We start from the raw sequence: 17190 nt of genomic DNA on the forward strand, positions 1-17190 counted from the left end.
CCTCTCCTGAGGTTTCACTTTAATGAAAACATCCGTTAAACTTTTGAAAAAAAAAATTGCACTTCCCTCCCTATTATCATTGACTTGGAAGTTACAAATTTGTCCTTTCTATTCTTTGGGCATCTTCCAACATAATTCAAAATGTCAGATATGCCCTTTTAGACTTTACTTAATCCTTATGAGCTTACAAAGTAAAATTACATCACTCTTTTCAATGAATTTTTTTAGTTAAAAGTTAAAAGTTTTTTCAACAGTATTTTAGTAAATTATTATGTGTTGTATCGATAGACACAAGGGGTATTTTTAAAACTAATGCATATTATCATCACAGGAGTATAAATATATAAAATGCAAATACATGGAAAATAATACAAAATACAAGGTTTTACACTCTATAACTGAGCCTAAGTGAAACCTCAGAAGAGGATTTTATGATTGTTATTACAGGAGTTTTTATGATAAAGGGGCAAAGTGTTGGAATTAGAAATTTCAGGGTGGGTTTGTTCCAAATTGCAATTGAAAGTTTGGGGTTAAGTGTCATTGCCCCTGTCCTAACAGATTTACAGAAATATGAAATACGAGAGAGATCCGGGAGCGTTTACATCTCTGTTCTCCCAAGCGAAAGTAATAAATTTATGGGTATATATAGTAATAGTATGCTTTCAAGAACAGTCTTCGCTACTAACCGTGTAACCACTAACCACGAAGATTTAAGAAACAGAAGAGAGAGAGAGAGAGAGAGAGAGAGAGAGAGGGAGAGAGAGAGAGTTTTTCTTTTCCTCTGTCTATCTCTTGAAACTTCGCTATCCCCTTTTGCTTTACGTAACGATTCAAATTCTTTCATGGTACCTAGACTCCAGAAATCTCTTTGTTTCATTTCTTTCTCCTACTTTCAGTCGTTGTTCATGCTTTCGCATCATATCCAAGTTTTGGGTGTTATTTCTTTCTAGGCTGATAAGCTGTATATTTTCTGTGGAAGATTTGTTTCGCTCTTGGGAAGAAAAGGAGATAGATAATTAAGAGATCAAGAAAGCGATGAAAGACCAGACTGACAAAGAAGCTTCGACGAGAGGGAATGGAGAGAAAGCAAAAGGAGAGGAGCAGCAGAAGGTTCCCTTCTACAAGCTCTTCTCTTTTGCAGATAAACAAGATGTGGCGCTGATGACTGTTGGCACAACATGCGCCATTGTAAATGGGCTGTCCATGCCGCTCATGACTCTCGTCTTTGGTCAGCTCATCAACTCCTTTGGCTCTTCAGATCGTTCACACGTTGTGGCCGCAGTGTCTAAGGTATGCACGTCAAGGCAGTTCACAATAAGCCTAATTAGAAACACCAGAGTTTACCAGATAAGCCATTGTCGTTGTTAGAATAAATGTGTCTTAGCCAAACAACAAAGTACTTGGCCAGTGATCAGAACCTTGGTCTCTTTACTGCAAATAGTGAGCCAGCAATCTCTGGTTTGGATCCTTGATGACTGCCTGGTTTGGTTAATAAGGATCTCAACTCTCAGTCCTATTGCTTGGAAGAACAAGTCTAGGTAAACACAGGTACAAAACTCATTCCATTGAGAAATGGGTTAAGATCATTAGGTGTCCAGCCGGCCGGAAATCTACGCCGATGTGAGTGACACATTTAGGCCCAGTTTGAAAAAAGAATACAAATGTAAATATATACAGTACGAATGTATATAAAATAATACAAAATACAAGGTTTTATACTCTACATATTTATATTCCTGAGCCTTCTGGATCGATCATACTGAAAAAAATCCAATTTCTGAGATCAGATTTAGTGATTACTTTAGCAACTCCAGACTCCAAGGACAGCACAATTTGTATGGCTCAATTAGCCACTCTAAGAAGTGGGTCTTAGTTGTGTTTCAACATTTTTAGTCATTGGACCTTTTGGGTGAATTAACTAAACACTGTCCTTGTTTGATGATTAAAATAGCGTCTTACAAATACAAATACAGTTTTTTATTGTTTGTTCCACCTCAGAAATCGAAATGCCCGAAGGCCTTGTACGGCGTGCCAATTGATCGCTGACTCCAGCTATTAAATATCTAATTGTAGGTGGAGAACTGGAGCCGAATACAATTAGAGATTTAAAAGCTGGAGTCAGCAATCAATTGGCACTCTGTGCAAGACCATCGGGCATTTAGATTTCCAAGGTGGTGCAAACAATAAAAACCCACAAAATAAAATACCCCATCCTTTAAATGGATTATTGTTGGATTCTGCTTCTTTGTTCCAAAAAGTATGGACAGGCCAAATACATATTTCTGATTCCCACTCTGAAGTTATAAATATTCATAAGGTCCAAAAATCATACTATATGCATCCATATCCGCCCGTGAATTAGCATCAATTCCGGTTACCCACCACAATGTACTTTGAGTCTACAAATTCTGACCCTGGGGTCAGTCATTCTCCCTTGTTTGTTTTGATTATTTCGGCTTTGATCTTTCAATGAAGCTAACAAAGCGAGTGAAGAAAAATCACAGAGACAGTCACTTTAAAATGGTTAAAAGTAATGCTTGGTTGAAATATCAGGTTGGCCCAAATCATAATGAACTGCAGCCAAATATTGTCATCAATGTATCTATGCATGATTACTTGAGAATTCATTTATCTTTTTGGCTTCAGGTATCTCTGAAAATCATATACTTGGCTTTTGGTACAGGTCTCGCCGCGTTCTTACGTAAGTGTACTTGATCCCTTTTCTTTCTTTCGCACATAAATGACTGATTGAATACTCTTTATCTGGGTCATACATGGGCTGAGTTTATATGGATGGTGTCTAATTCACATGTAGGCTGGGCAAGGCAGTGATATCCAATCTCAGTTCAGATCTTCATTAATTTAATTTCCTATGCAGAATGCCAGTATCCTGCCTAGCCCAGACCAACCCATCCATATCCATTTTATATGGAGCTTTCCTTAAAGTGAAAATTTTCCATTCAGAAGACTATTTACAAATAATGGTTCCATCCCATGTCATTGTGGTTAGTTTATTACAGAAGCACTGAATAAATGGGTTGAGTAAACATTAGTTTCTCCAAATTAAGCACTCAGGCATTGGACAATACATATCAATATAAATGCTGAGTTGCTACTACTTGTTGTCCACTTCAGAGGTGTCTAGCTGGATGGTGACCGGAGAGAGACAGGCAGCTCGCATTCGAGGTCTATACCTAAAAACTATTTTGAGACAAGATATTACATTTTTTGACACGGAAACAACAACTGGAGAAGTCATTGGAAGGATGTCCGGGGACACCATTCTCATTCAAGATGCTATGGGTGAAAAGGTAGCTTCTCATGTTCTGTTTTGTTCTTGTTTCAAACTTGTATCTGCATTTACCTACTTCCAAGAATGCCAAGAAACAGTGCAGACTAGCTAGACAAGCAATTAATAGATCCCATGACATACTTCAAATTCTTTTGTTAGGTTGGAAAGTTCATCCAACTTCTTTCTACCTTTTTTGGGGGCTTTGCAATTGCATTTTCAACAGGTTGGCTTCTTTCAATGGTCATGTTGACATGCCTTCCTCTCCTTGTGGTCTCCGGTGGTGTAATGTCAGTAGTCATTTCAAAAATGTCGAGCCGCGGACAGATCGCCTATGCTGAAGCTGGAAATATTGTAGAGCAGACAGTAGGAGCCATTAGAACGGTAAGGCATATTCATGATGGAAATTCTGCAACTCAGATGCATACAATCCTTTTGAGTACAGTTATCCATAACTGACGCATTATTTTTTTTAACCTAAATTCCTTAGGTTGCATCCTTCACTGGGGAGAAACAAGCCATAAACAAATATAGTGCAGCAATACACAAGGCATATGCTTCCTCCATCCAGCAGGGCTTTGCATCAGGTGTGGGACTTGGAACAGTTTTAGTAATCATATTCAGCAGCTATGGACTAGCCATATGGTATGGATCCAAGCTGATCATTGAGAAAGGCTACAATGGCGGAGTAGTCATCAACATTATATTTTCTCTCATGACTGGTGGAATGTAAGTCTTAGATCAATTTTTGAACAGAGAATACCTATAGGAATCCCCTCTCTTATTGGTCTCTTGAATCAGGTCGCTGGGCGAGGCATCCCCATGCTTGAATGCTTTTGCAGCAGGACAAGCTGCAGCATATAAGATGTTTGAAACAATCAAAAGAAAACCACTGATTGATGCATATGACAAGAGTGGCATTGTGTTAGGGGACATCAAGGGTGACATAGAACTAAAAGATATTTACTTCAGCTACCCAGCAAGACCCAATGTTCAGATATTTTCTGGCTTCTCATTGCAAATTCCGCGTGGCACCACTGTGGCTCTAGTTGGACAAAGCGGAAGTGGGAAATCAACAGTGATCAGCCTGGTGGAGAGATTCTATGATCCCCATGCCGGTGAAGTACTTATTGATGGTGTCAACTTGAAGGAGCTGCAGCTAAGATGGATAAGGGGGAAGATTGGACTTGTCAGCCAAGAACCCATCTTGTTTGCAACTACAATCAGAGAGAATATTGCATATGGAAAGGAAAATGCAACAAATGAGGAGATTAGATTGGCAATTGAGCTTGCCAATGCTGCAAAGTTCATTCACAAGCTTCCTCAGGTACATCTGCAACATACTTTTAAGGAATAGTTTCTGCTTTAATTATGTAAACATGACATGATCACAATATACAATTTATTTAGGGGCTTGATACAATGGTAGGAGAGCATGGAACACAATTGTCTGGTGGACAGAAGCAGAGGATTGCAATTTCAAGGGCCATTCTCAAGAGTCCTAAGATTCTACTTCTTGATGAAGCAACAAGTGCATTGGATGCAGAGTCTGAGCGCATAGTTCAAGAGGCCCTAGTAAGAATCATGTCAAACCGGACGACTGTGGTTGTTGCTCATCGTTTGACCACCATTAGGAATGCAGATATCATAGCTGTGGTACATCAAGGGAAAATTCTAGAGCAAGGTAATCAAAACTTACTGTTTCATTTTAATATGTTGATTCTATCAAAGTTAACAAATACTGGAAACCATCCAAAATATCCTGAAAGTTGCATTTTGTTTACTAGGTACTCACTCAGAGTTGACTAAGGATCCTGATGGGGCTTACTCACAGCTCATTCGTCTACAAGAGGGTACTCAACAAACTGAAGTTTCACCACATAAACCAGACCAGAGCCTTGATTCTATAATGAGCAGATCTCACAGCCAGAGATTATCCATGAGGCAATCCATAAGCAGAGCTTCTTCTAGTGGTAGGCACTCCTCACTTACATTTGGTATTCCAGGTCCCATAGATCTTCATGAGACTGAAATAGAAGAGGAGGAGACTATTGACCAAAAGGAGAAAGAAGATGCACATCGCAAGGTCTCCATCAAGCGCCTAGCCTACCTAAATATGCCAGAGGTGCCAGTTTTGCTTCTAGGGTCCATTGCTGCAGCTATACATGGTGTAATCTTTCCTGTCTTTGGGCTCCTGCTCTCAACAGCCATCAAAATATTCTATGAACCTCCTCACGAGCTTCGAAAAGATTCCAGGTTTTGGGACTTGATGTTTGTAGTTCTAGGTGTCATTTCTTTGGTTTCTGTACCAGTTCAACAGTATTTCTTTGGAGTTGCTGGCAGTAAGTTGATCCAACGTATCCGATCCATGACATTTGAGAAGGTGGTACACAAAGAAATAAGTTGGTTTGATGAAGCTGCAAATTCAAGGTATTTAAACCAGTTCGTAACACCCATTCATCTCCCTCCCACACACAAATCCACACTCTCTAATATATGGATTCATTAAAATTTCTGGTTCTGTTTCAGTGGGGCAGTTGGTGCAAGGTTATCTATCGATGCCTCAAATGTGCGGAGTCTTGTAGGTGATGCCTTGGCCTTAATGGTTCAGAACATAGCAACACTAACAGCAGGGATTATAATAGCATTTTCAGCTAATTGGCGATTGGCACTTATAGTCTTAGTTCTGCTACCATTGGTGGGTTTACAAGGATATGCTCAGATGAAATTTGTGAAGGGATTCAGTGCAGATGCTAAGGTTATTTCTTCTATTCTACCATTTAACTTGATATTATTATGGAATTTAAATGATTGGAATTCGATGTGTGAATACATAGACATATTATAATCAAATTCAAACACTAATTATAGATTTAGTGGTGCAATTCTTTTGCAGACAATATATATACAGTGTATATGGCACTAAGAAAGTTTTAAAAACTCTTGCAGGTAATGTATGAAGAAGCTAGTCAAGTTGCAAATGATGCAGTGAGTAGTATTCGAACAGTTGTCTCATTTTGTGCAGAACAAAAGGTGATGGATTTGTACCAGAAAAAATGTGAGGCACCCATAAAACAAGGAGTCCGCTTAGGACTAGTAAGTGGTGGAGGCTTTGGCTTCTCTTTCATTGCACTTTATTGCACCAATGCTGCCTGTTTCTATTTTGGATCACTTCTGGTACAACATGGCCTAGCAACATTTGGACAAGTTTTTAAGGTATGGTTGTAACTATTTGTTTTCTTGATCCCTTTCCAAGGTAAATCTTTGGTCTCTGATGGTCCGATACATATAGGTTTTCTTTGCCTTGACAATATCAGCAGTGGGAATTTCACAAACTAGTGCAATGGCTCCAGACTCCAACAAGGCTAAGGATTCAGCTGCTTCTATTTTTGAGATTCTTGACAGCAAATCAAAGATTGATTCAAGCAGTGAAGAAGGTGTTACCCTAGCCAGTGTCAAAGGTGATATTGATTTCAAACACGTCAGCTTCAGATATGCAACACGCCTAAACGTGCAGATATTCAGAGACTTGTGCTTGAGCATCCCTTCTGGGAAGGTATTTAGAACACCTCCCTGACCTGTTTCTTGAACAATACTTAAACACAGTTTTTGGAAAATAAAACTCATAGGCGACATTTCTAGTCTCCTTAGTTGCTTTTTGAATTGACACTAACATTCTTTATTGTTTCTAGACTGCTGCCCTGGTTGGAGAGAGTGGTAGTGGAAAATCAACTATTATCAGCTTGCTAGAAAGGTTTTATGATCCTGATTCAGGCCATGTATTGTTAGATGGAGTTGAAATTCAGAAGTTTAGGTTAAGTTGGTTGAGGCAACAAATGGGATTGGTAAGCCAAGAGCCCATATTGTTCAATGAGACTATTCGTGACAATATTGCTTATGGAAAGCAGGGTGGTGCATCAGAAGATGAGATTATTGCAGCTGCAAACGCAGCTAATGCTCACAGCTTCATAGCAGGATTACCAGAAGGATATGATACCTCAGTTGGGGAAAGGGGGGTACAATTGTCTGGTGGCCAGAAACAACGGATAGCCATAGCAAGAGCAATACTGAAGGACCCAAAGATCCTTCTGCTTGACGAGGCCACAAGTGCGTTGGATGCAGAATCAGAGCGTGTAGTACAAGATGCATTAGATAGAGTAATGGTGAATAGAACAACTGTTGTTGTTGCTCATCGCCTCTCTACGATCAGAGGGGCTGATATAATTGCAGTAGTGAAGAATGGTGCCATTGCTGAGAAGGGAAAACATGATGAACTGATGAAGATATCTGATGGTGCCTACGCTTCTCTAGTAGCACTCCACATGAACTCTACATAAGCAAAATAGGAAACAACTGTGTAGTATTTTCACACATTAAACATCTTACCGTGATCAATAGGGCTACTTTTCTTTTCTTTTCTGTTTCTTCCTTTTTGATCAATGGACAGTGAGCAAAAAGGCTTTCCAACTGTTGATGCTAAAACTTAAAAAGAAAGTAGAGGAAATCAATATTGATTATTTGATTATGATATACTGTTGTCATCCTTGTATCTCTTTTAAGATCCTAAATAAGGTAAAATTATTGATAGAGAAGAGCAATGCTCCCTAGAGAATCTTCCTCATGGCAGTCTCAATCACAACAGAAAAATAAAGTGGAATAGCAATCAAACTCCAAGGGTTCAGAGGGAATACCTGCACTTTTCATTCATTCCCTTCAACTGGAATGCTTATTAGAGGATTTTTCTTGTTATAGAAACTTTTAACCCTTTAAACACATGCACATTTCTGTGACTTTTCTGCTGTTACACCCTTTGCATCAGAATTATTACCATCTATATTTTCTCATCATTGTGTGCAGCATTAGCTGTTATTTCCTTCAGTGGTTGGTATACTGACCGTTGGCACCATTGTTAGTGTTTTCAATTTGTAGTTTTCCCCATGATGGTGCTCAGCTAACCTGCAGACAGTTTCTCATGGCCATGTTTGGTGAGTGTCTGCAATATGATGGCTTGTTTTACAAAACAATTCTATGACGTTGACCATCTGAAGCCGTACCAAATTACAAATGCAATCACCATTTGGATGAGACTCCTTTACCATCACATTTTAAAACACTTGCTCACTTAAACAGATCTGACCAAGAAAGTCCCTCCAAATCAGTAGTTGAATCAAAATCTGAGTTATTTAATTTAAATATTTATAGCATTGGACCCAAGTTACCTAAGCATGGAGAAAGAACTAGAATGTGAACAGGAGTTGGGTAAGCGTGAAATGTTCCATAGTAATGTCTTAGGAGAATTATACGTATATATACAGAGGGAGTAGGGGTGGATTCGAGCCAAATAGTATGAGGCTTGAGCTCGGTTCGAGCTAGAACCTTGAGCTCGAGCTCGACTTGATAAAAATGTTTTATAAAAATAAAAAATATTTTTTATTTGATATTTAAAAAATTAAGAATTATAATTTTTTATTATATATATATATATATATATATATATATATATATATATATATATTCGAGCTCAGCTCGCGAGTCTCATGAGTCGAGCTCTATTAGGCTTGAGATCGGCTCGTTTATTACTTGAGCCTATACTTTGGGCTCGAGTTCGGCTCGAAACTCAGTTCAAACCAAGCCGAGCCGAGCTTTTCACAAAATGAGCTCGAGTAGCTTGTGAAGAGCTCGGCTTATGGCCACCCATAAGAAGGAGGGTGGAAAGAGTTTAGAAACAGAACATGAGAAAGAAGAGTGATTGTAAAAGACAAAAATACCCTTAATTGTTCATTAAATTTTCAAAATATACCATACTCTTTCCTTTCTCTTGAACCACTTCCACAAAGCCTTGAATAATAGAACCATTGTAAACCCTTGGTAAAGCTGTTAAAAAACTTAATGGCGACTACGTTTTTTGCCCAAAAAGAAAAGAAAAAGATGAGCACACATTTTATCCACAAACCGATGAGTGCAGATACTGTACTTGAATGACCCATTTCCCAAAAAATGAAAAAAAAAGGGTTGAATGTTTGAGCTTGGTTATTAGGAATTAAGAAAGATAAGGTTTCCATCGTAAAATGTTACAAATCCTCGAAATGGTAGTGATGAGGGGTAATTTGGGCTGATCAGTTAGCATGCGGACACATGGAACGACATGATAACTGGATGACATCTCAGTATTTCTGAACACCTTAGTAGGCCAAGTCAGCTCAGGCACCTCAGGTATCTCAGCCAAGACCAAGGTCTGAGCAGCTTGTCATGCCCTGATCTGCCGAGGTGCCACATAACGTTCTTCTAGAAGGGAGCCAACTGTCTCTGATGTCTTCGAGATCGTGTCGCATGTCAACGAGCCTTATCCTCATCCTGCCCGAATCAAACGGACTCGATAAGCCATATTAGAAACCATGGTATTAGAAAGCCTTAATTAATTAGCAAAATATTTATAATTAATAGAAAATAGAAAATAATAGAAAATATTATTATTTAATTAATTCTTATTAAAAATTAATTAAAATAATATGTAACATTTAATTAATTAGTAATTACTATTGGGGTTAATTTACCCCTACTAAGGGTTTTCAGGTCAGGCAACCCTATTAGAGATGATCATCACGAGCCAAGTTTTTACAAGGTATCAATGATGTTAATGGCTGCGCAAGCCCAACTCAGGCATTCATGCTTAGTTGTGTATAAAGAAGCCCTTATTAATAAAATAATGAATGAATTAATTAATTAATTAATGGGTATTAAAAAGTCTATGTCTGGGCCCAACTCGGCCTAGGTTCTAAGCCTAAAACATAAGTTGGGGGCCAAGCCCTACACATGCTCGTGCCTAATTAATTAAGTCTTTTATGTATAAAATGTTACATAAACATAATAGTTTATATTAAATATGGTATATAATATGCATATAATTAAATTTATTTTATATATTATATAATAATATAAATGTCTCATATATAATACATATTATAATATGTGTATATGATATATAGTATAATATAAAATAACATATATAACGTGTATACATTATGTACAAAATATATACATATCAAACAAGTTAAGGGTTCAACCATTATGGTCAACATTTTTTTGACTAGTTGTGGGGTTTAAAATCATACCATCCATGACTCGGGATCAATTTGGTTAATGTTGTGCGTAGGGGTACAAGTTGGTGGATTAACCACCCAATGCTAACTTGAACTTCAATCTTACCCAACTCAACCCAACATTTTCTAGTTAGGTTCAAGCTTACTTGGCCAAAGTTGGAGCCCTAGTCGCATATTTCTTTTTGTAATGGATTTCATGGGATTTATAATTCCATAGTCACCCTTGATATGGCATCCACCGCATAACCAAATTTATTTATTTATTTATATTTTAAATATCATTAATTTAGTAAGAACTTATTTATTAAGTTATTTTAACTAGTATTCTACATTTTAATTATTATTTTAATATTTTCATTCTAAAATGTGTGTTAATTGTTATTATTATTTGTTAATTAATAATAATTATTTGCTATTTAAGTAATTTAATCAACTATTATAAATAGGCCATTATATAGTTGGAGCCCTAGTCATGTGTTTCTTTTGTATATTTGTTCTTTTAATTATTATTAATTAGTAATCACTAATTATTATTATTACTATATTCATTAATAATTAACTACTAATATTTATTAATTATTAATTATTTTTAAGTTTTTATCCATTAATTATTAATTATCCTTATAGCTATGGTCTATGGATAATTAAAATTCATATTGCTACAATTATAAATAGCTTTTAGCCACAGATAAATAATTGTAGTTAAAGGTTAATTATAATTTATATAGCCACAGATAATTTAAGTCCGTGGCTGTAACCATGAATAACTTTTAACCATGACCAAAGTATTTTTTAGCCATGGACAAACTACCCGTAGCTAAAGAGCAATTTTCAGCTTCATTGACTTCTAGCCACGGATTTAATTAACCGTGGTTATAAACATCCATTAGCCACAGATAAAGTGAGATTTAGCTACAGATGAAATGGCCGTAGCTAAAGGTCAATGATTAGCTACGGGCATTGATTGTCCGTTGCAATATTCCATGCTCCACGGATTTTTATGTCTGTAGCTACACTGCAGTAGCTATAGACTTATTTTCTTGTAGTGATATAGACATGCACACTTGGATGGCTTGTGCTACCATGCCTTCATATTTTTCTGTTTGTTGGATATATCAGTTTGCATTGGATTCAAGAAATGTTGCATCCTCCACAAATGCTACAATAACCATGATTTGATTCTAAAAGAAATTGGTCTTTTTTTTTCCAAGAAGAAAGAGACTTTATGTTCTGATTTTATTCTACAGGCAGAAGTTGAAAATCTTTCCATGGAGGAGCAGAGAATAGATGATCGCATAAAGTTGTATTTTTAGTCAGTTGTTATGATAGATCGATATCTCCCTTCCAGTCATTGGGTTGTGCTGATACTTCAATTTGTTGCAGAGAAATGCAGGAAAGGTTGAGGGACCTAAGTGAGGATGAGAAAAATCAAATGGCTGAGGGACCTATGTACTCATTGACATATATCTTCAAAATGTCTAGGTGGTTGTTTGTGATAGAAAAAGATATCAAGGGTCTACCCTATTTCATTGTACCTAGTAATATTTCCACCGTTATGAGAGATTTTTGTTTATTTATGTATTTTTCTTTTCATTTTTTATGGAGAATGATATTTTTTTGTGATTTTTGTTTGTTGATGTGTTTTTCTTTTCTTTATTTCATATTTTCACCATATATGCACTTGGTAGCAGGTTGCCAATGTGTGTATATGTTGAAAATATATAATTAGTGGATGTTTTTGAGGTTCTTTTAACAGGGGCAGAATTGAAAACTTTGGCTGATTCTGGTTCCAGCTTCTAGTTGACCCAAACAGCAGGAAGACTGAACCAAACAGATGCCAGGAATAGATGATTCTGATTCTGGTCCTGTCCGAAAACCAAATGCACCCTAAATTATTCATTGAAACCAAAATGTCATGTTTGACACCAGCTGACCTAACTGTGTAATAGAGAGAAGGCTACACGATGTTGATCCCGGCTATTTGAGGTTTTGGGAGGGAGAGGCTAGATATGGTCTAACTCAAAAAAGCAACATTTCTGTATAGGGGTGCAACTTGGACAACCTTGATTTGGGAGTTCGATAAAATTTGAATAACCAACTTGCACCCCTATACTTGTTCCACCTTGCTCTTACATTGATGTTGTCATATGAAGTGAAGAAACAAAACAAAGTTAACCTAAAGCAAACAGACAACCCATTTTCACCTACCCAAATTTGTAATCATGCATTGCAACATACATCACCCATAATTCAAAGGGTTACAAGTGCAACATACATCACCAATAATATACCAACAAAGAAGTGCTACAGGCATTCCCATAACCTGAAACATTTCACCCGAAAGTTGTTGTACATAAATGTGTTGCTAGAGTCGGCTACACATTTCAACAAGCACATGCTGCTGAATGGTCAATAATAATCCCTTTGGTAGGATCTAACATTTCACTAGTCTGGTGGCTCTGGTCTAGTCACGATCCCCCTAAAAACAAAGACACCCAAAAGAGGAAAAATCCTACTTCAGACAGTCAACTAGTGAACACTAGAAACAGAACCCATTATCTCCTCTTAGATGCAACAGAAACAGAGATCCACAATGCCTTCAACAAATGAAAGACTAGCTAATTACAAAAAGACAAGGAAAGATGACACACCACAAGCTAACTGCAGGCAGGAATCCAAAATGCACAAAAGTTAATGAAGGATGACAAGAAAAATAAGAAAGAACGGTAACAAAAGAGAAAAATAGATCCCAATATATCATTATGCTCACCCTTAGAACCTTTTAGTTGTAATCCTAGTTTCTTGTGAATAAACATTGAGAGAAGAGAAAAAAAATAGAAGAAAATCATAAGAAAGTTGGATGAAACATACCTGCAAGAGAATGGAGAAAAGCAAATAAAAGCTGCAAGCGAAGCTAGAATGCTGGATACTGGGAAACTGGAGAAAAAGAAAATAACTTAGTAGCAAATCGAAACCCTAAACTCATGGAAGAACACATAAAGAAATCGATGGTGGTGGAGCTTTCGTTCTCATTCCTAGTGGAGGTGTCTGAATGAAAAAACAAGTCATTTAAAATTTTGCAAGGACATTTGTGTCTTTCACATGGGTCTAAAATGCGTTTGAGCGCACTTAAGGACCTGGCCTGCCTCTTTTCTATTAAGATCTAAATTTGGATTTAAGATCTACTATCCAGAGGGCAATCCAAACAAATGTGGCATCTGAAAAACAATATTTTCAGACTTAAAGGTCTAAAAAGTGCTATCAAACGCCACCCTCCCCTTTGCTTTCAGTCTTTTCTTTTTTCCTTTTTATTGGTTTTTCCTATACTTTTTTCTATCTTTTCCCTATGTTTTTGAACAATAACAAGGGTTTTGGCCCCTTCCTCCGCAAAGGTTGTCTAAAACAGGAGATCTACCTTTTCTTTTCATTTTTCTTCTTTTATTTTAGTATTTTTCTCAGCATTTCTTGGTCTAAAATAGTGGGGGAGCCCCTTGTTCTTTTTCATTTTTTGGTCTAAAACAGGGGGGGTTCTTTTTTAAGTCCCAATTTCTATTTCTAATATTTTATTTTATATACATTAAGCAAGACCAGAAGAACCAAAAACACAAAAGTTAGTTTACAGGTCTGTAGGTTAATATATAAAACTAAAACAATTAGCTCATGAGGGGTAGAAACATATAGGCTTATGATTTTTTGATTTCATCGCCTAAGCACTTAGGTAGGCATTGGGTGCCCCATGGTTGCCTAACCTTGCCTTGGCACATTGAAAACTAAACCCGAGTCCAAAAATGATTAAATGGAAAGGGGATATTGAACCCAACCCAACCCATCCCATCCCATATATAGTGCACGCATACTCAACCAAACCTATACATAATGAAAGGGCAATGGGTCATGTTTAACTCAGAGTTACCTCAACCCAAATCTAATCACCAGAAATCCAATTAAGGCGGACCAAATAAAATTGTAGCTGAACTGAAAATCTTATTAAAGGTTGTGTTTAATACCATTATTACTTCTACTTGCAATGTTTTAGGTTGGTCAATACAAATCTTATAAAAATATATTTTTCAACCACAAATAGTTTGAGTTATCAATACAACATTTGGTATCATTGGTGCTTCTTTAGGAAACATCAAATTTAGTGTTTCTACTATAAACGTCAACACCCAATCTAATGCCTACATATTTTTAATGGAAGTAATTATTTGGTGAGATGTGACAAGACACTTTTCAAAAAATTTGTACCAACTTAAAACATTACAAGTAGAAGTGGCAATGGTACCAAATACAACATTTGTCTTTTTGATTGAATAAGATTTGAAGGAAGTCAGGGACTCCTTAACAATTGAAGTTGAAACTGGGTAGTTTACTATATTCTTGAATATTTTATTTATTTAATTATTTTATCCACTAAAATATAAAGCAACAAGTCATTCAATTACTCACAAGTAAATTGCTATGAACAAACTAGAAATTATTAAAAATAGTAAATTGTAATTTTACTAAAATATCTGCCTTGAGGAAGAAGCTTGACTAGGAAGCTGTGATAAACTACTAAATAAGAGAATGAAGCTTGACTAGGTAGGATGTGTTTTCTTTTGTTTTAGGGTGGAAACATCAAATCATCCTTTTGCTTGTTTGTGAGTAAGATGTAGAATATGTTCTTAAATCCTTTGCATGGTTAGGCTGCTTCCCCCAATCTATTATTGCTTGTTTTCCAAAATTTTCTACAATTTTTTATATTTCTAAGTTTATAAAAATAAATCTTATTTTTGTTTAATATGATGTATATATGATATTAGAGATGTGCCTAAATGTTTTTCACAATTTTTTATATTTTTTGTACTTTTGTGAGTTTTCATATTTTTAATTATTATTGTTATTATTATTTAATTATGGCATCAAGAGTTTAACACATTTGACCCAAAATGTTGAATTGTTGACTTGCTACCAAACAGGAAAACAATTCTATTTTTTTTTGTTGGTTTTAATTTTGTCTTTTATTTCTATCACCAATAAAAATAATTACTTTTATCACATCTATTTTTATTCAATATGACTAATTAATATAGAATTCAATGAATGAACGAAGCTAATACCCTAAATATAGACTTAATGAGAGGGAATTGAATGAGGAGAAATGTAGTAATTCACATTATATTTGTGAGAGATTAAATTCAAAAATAATGGTGTTCTAGTCAAAAATAAGATCCAATGAATGTTAATGGAAGTTAATACCTTAAAATAATACTTAATGATAGGAATTTAAATGAAGAGAAAAGTGATTGTTAAAATTATATTTCTGTCCCTATAATTAGGGGAGAACCAAATTCAAAAATTGGGATATTTTAGTTAAAGAAAAACTCCATACTCTCATTCACACTTTTAATAATAGTATAAATATAAATTAGATATATACTGATTGTGAGATGCATTTAAGTTCTTAAAGCCTATAATCTCAACCATGATAATCATAATCCCTTTTCTTGTTTTCTTTGTTAACGAGCAATGCAATCCAGTCTCCTCTGATTTCAACATGTTAATTGCCCCACCGGTTAACTAGATCGGTGGGAGAAAATAAATTTACTAGAATACCCTTTTGATTCCAGCACTTTTCCCCTCCCCACTAACTAGATTGAAGGGCATTTTCCCTTTATTTCACATCATTTTTTGTTGTATTTATGTAAACTGGAATCCATTAATTGGGTTGTTGTATTTCCTTTTTTTTCATTTTTTATGCGTTTTTTATTTTTCTTTTGTTTTTTCATCTTTATTGCATGTTATCAATTTTCTGTAAAACAGCCTCATAATTTAATTGATACAAGGGCAGTTTGAAGTTTTAGAAAATTTAAAAAAAAACCTCCCTGGAGATTTCTGACAATCATAAAAACCTCCTCTGAGGTTTCACTTTAATAAAAACATCCCTTATACTTTTAAAAGATTTTGCACTTCCCTCCCTATTATCATTAACTCCTCTGAGGTTTCACTTTAATAAAAACATCCCTTATACTTTTAAAAGAGTTTGCACTTCCCTCCCTATTATCATTGACTTGGAAGTTACAAATTTGTCCTTTTTATTCATCGGGCATCTTCCAACATAATTCAAAATGTCAGATTTGCCCATCTAGACTTTAGTTGATCTTTATAAGCTTACAAAGTAAAATTACATCACTCTTTTCAATCTGACCCAGGGAAATTTTTTAGTTAAAAAGTTAAAAGTTTTTTCAACAGTATTTAAGTAAAATTCTATTTGGGTTGTATTGATAGATACAAGGGTAAAATGGGTATTTTTAAGAATTAATGCATTATGCCAATGTTTTCCATTTGGTACAATGACGGAAGGAAGGTAAGTGTAATTTTTTTACGGGGGAAGTTTTTGATTAAATGAAACCTCAGAAGAGGTTTCTATGATTGTCATCACAGGAGGTTTTATGACAAAGGGGCAAAGTGTTGGAATTAGAAATTTCAGGGTGGATTTGTTGCAAATTGTAATTGAAACTTTGGGGTTAAGTGTCATTGCCCCTATCCTAACAAAAATATGAAATACGAAATACGAGAAAGATCCGCGGGAGCGTTTCATCTCTTTCCTTTCAAGAAAGTTATAAATTTAAGGAGAATGACGGTTCAGCCCAACAAAATTAAAGTATAGTTAGATAGGTGTTATCTCGGAATTGATTTGATGCTAACAGATCCGATCTCTATAGAATGAGGTATTTAACATTATATCAGAAATTTGCAAAGGGCGTGTCCGTACTTTTCGGTGGTATATCACTATATATAGTAAGGTATGCGTACAAG

General features: G+C 35.8%; 1 protein-coding gene and 1 long non-coding RNA gene across 5 annotated transcripts; one reads left to right on the forward strand and one right to left on the reverse strand.

The window, feature by feature from the left end:
• Positions 1-676: 676 nt before the first annotated feature.
• On the forward strand, positions 677-7814 carry LOC104608388 (ABC transporter B family member 9-like). Of its 4 annotated transcripts, XM_088890727.1 has the most exons (13): positions 757-845; positions 951-1290; positions 2647-2701; positions 3136-3311; positions 3452-3673; positions 3780-4018; positions 4091-4616; positions 4700-4973; positions 5077-5719; positions 5819-6047; positions 6239-6505; positions 6582-6845; positions 6982-7814. In XM_088890727.1, the coding sequence occupies exons 2-13, from the start codon at positions 1036-1038 to the stop codon at positions 7624-7626; spliced, it is 3795 nt and encodes a 1264-aa protein (XP_088746853.1). In that variant the 5' UTR covers positions 757-845; positions 951-1035; the 3' UTR covers positions 7627-7814. The 4 variants fall into 4 exon arrangements, with proteins under 4 accessions (XP_019055137.1, XP_019055136.1, XP_088746853.1 ...); XM_019199592.2 differs by having other exon boundaries at positions 677-1290; positions 2647-2711; positions 3113-3311; XM_019199591.2 differs by having other exon boundaries at positions 677-1290.
• Positions 2936-13722, reverse strand: LOC148790652 (uncharacterized). The gene is made up of 4 exons (XR_016077849.1): positions 13261-13722; positions 4257-4448; positions 4053-4140; positions 2936-3632 (listed from the first exon to the last, which is right to left on the reverse strand). It is a non-coding gene; the product is annotated as an uncharacterized LOC148790652 (long non-coding RNA).
• Positions 13723-17190: the final 3468 nt, after the last annotated feature.

This window comes from Nelumbo nucifera, chromosome 6 (genome assembly GCF_055504915.1).
Source record: "Nelumbo nucifera cultivar China Antique chromosome 6, China Antique-T2T, whole genome shotgun sequence".
In the NCBI taxonomy this organism is placed as follows: Eukaryota; Viridiplantae; Streptophyta; class Magnoliopsida; order Proteales; family Nelumbonaceae; genus Nelumbo; species Nelumbo nucifera.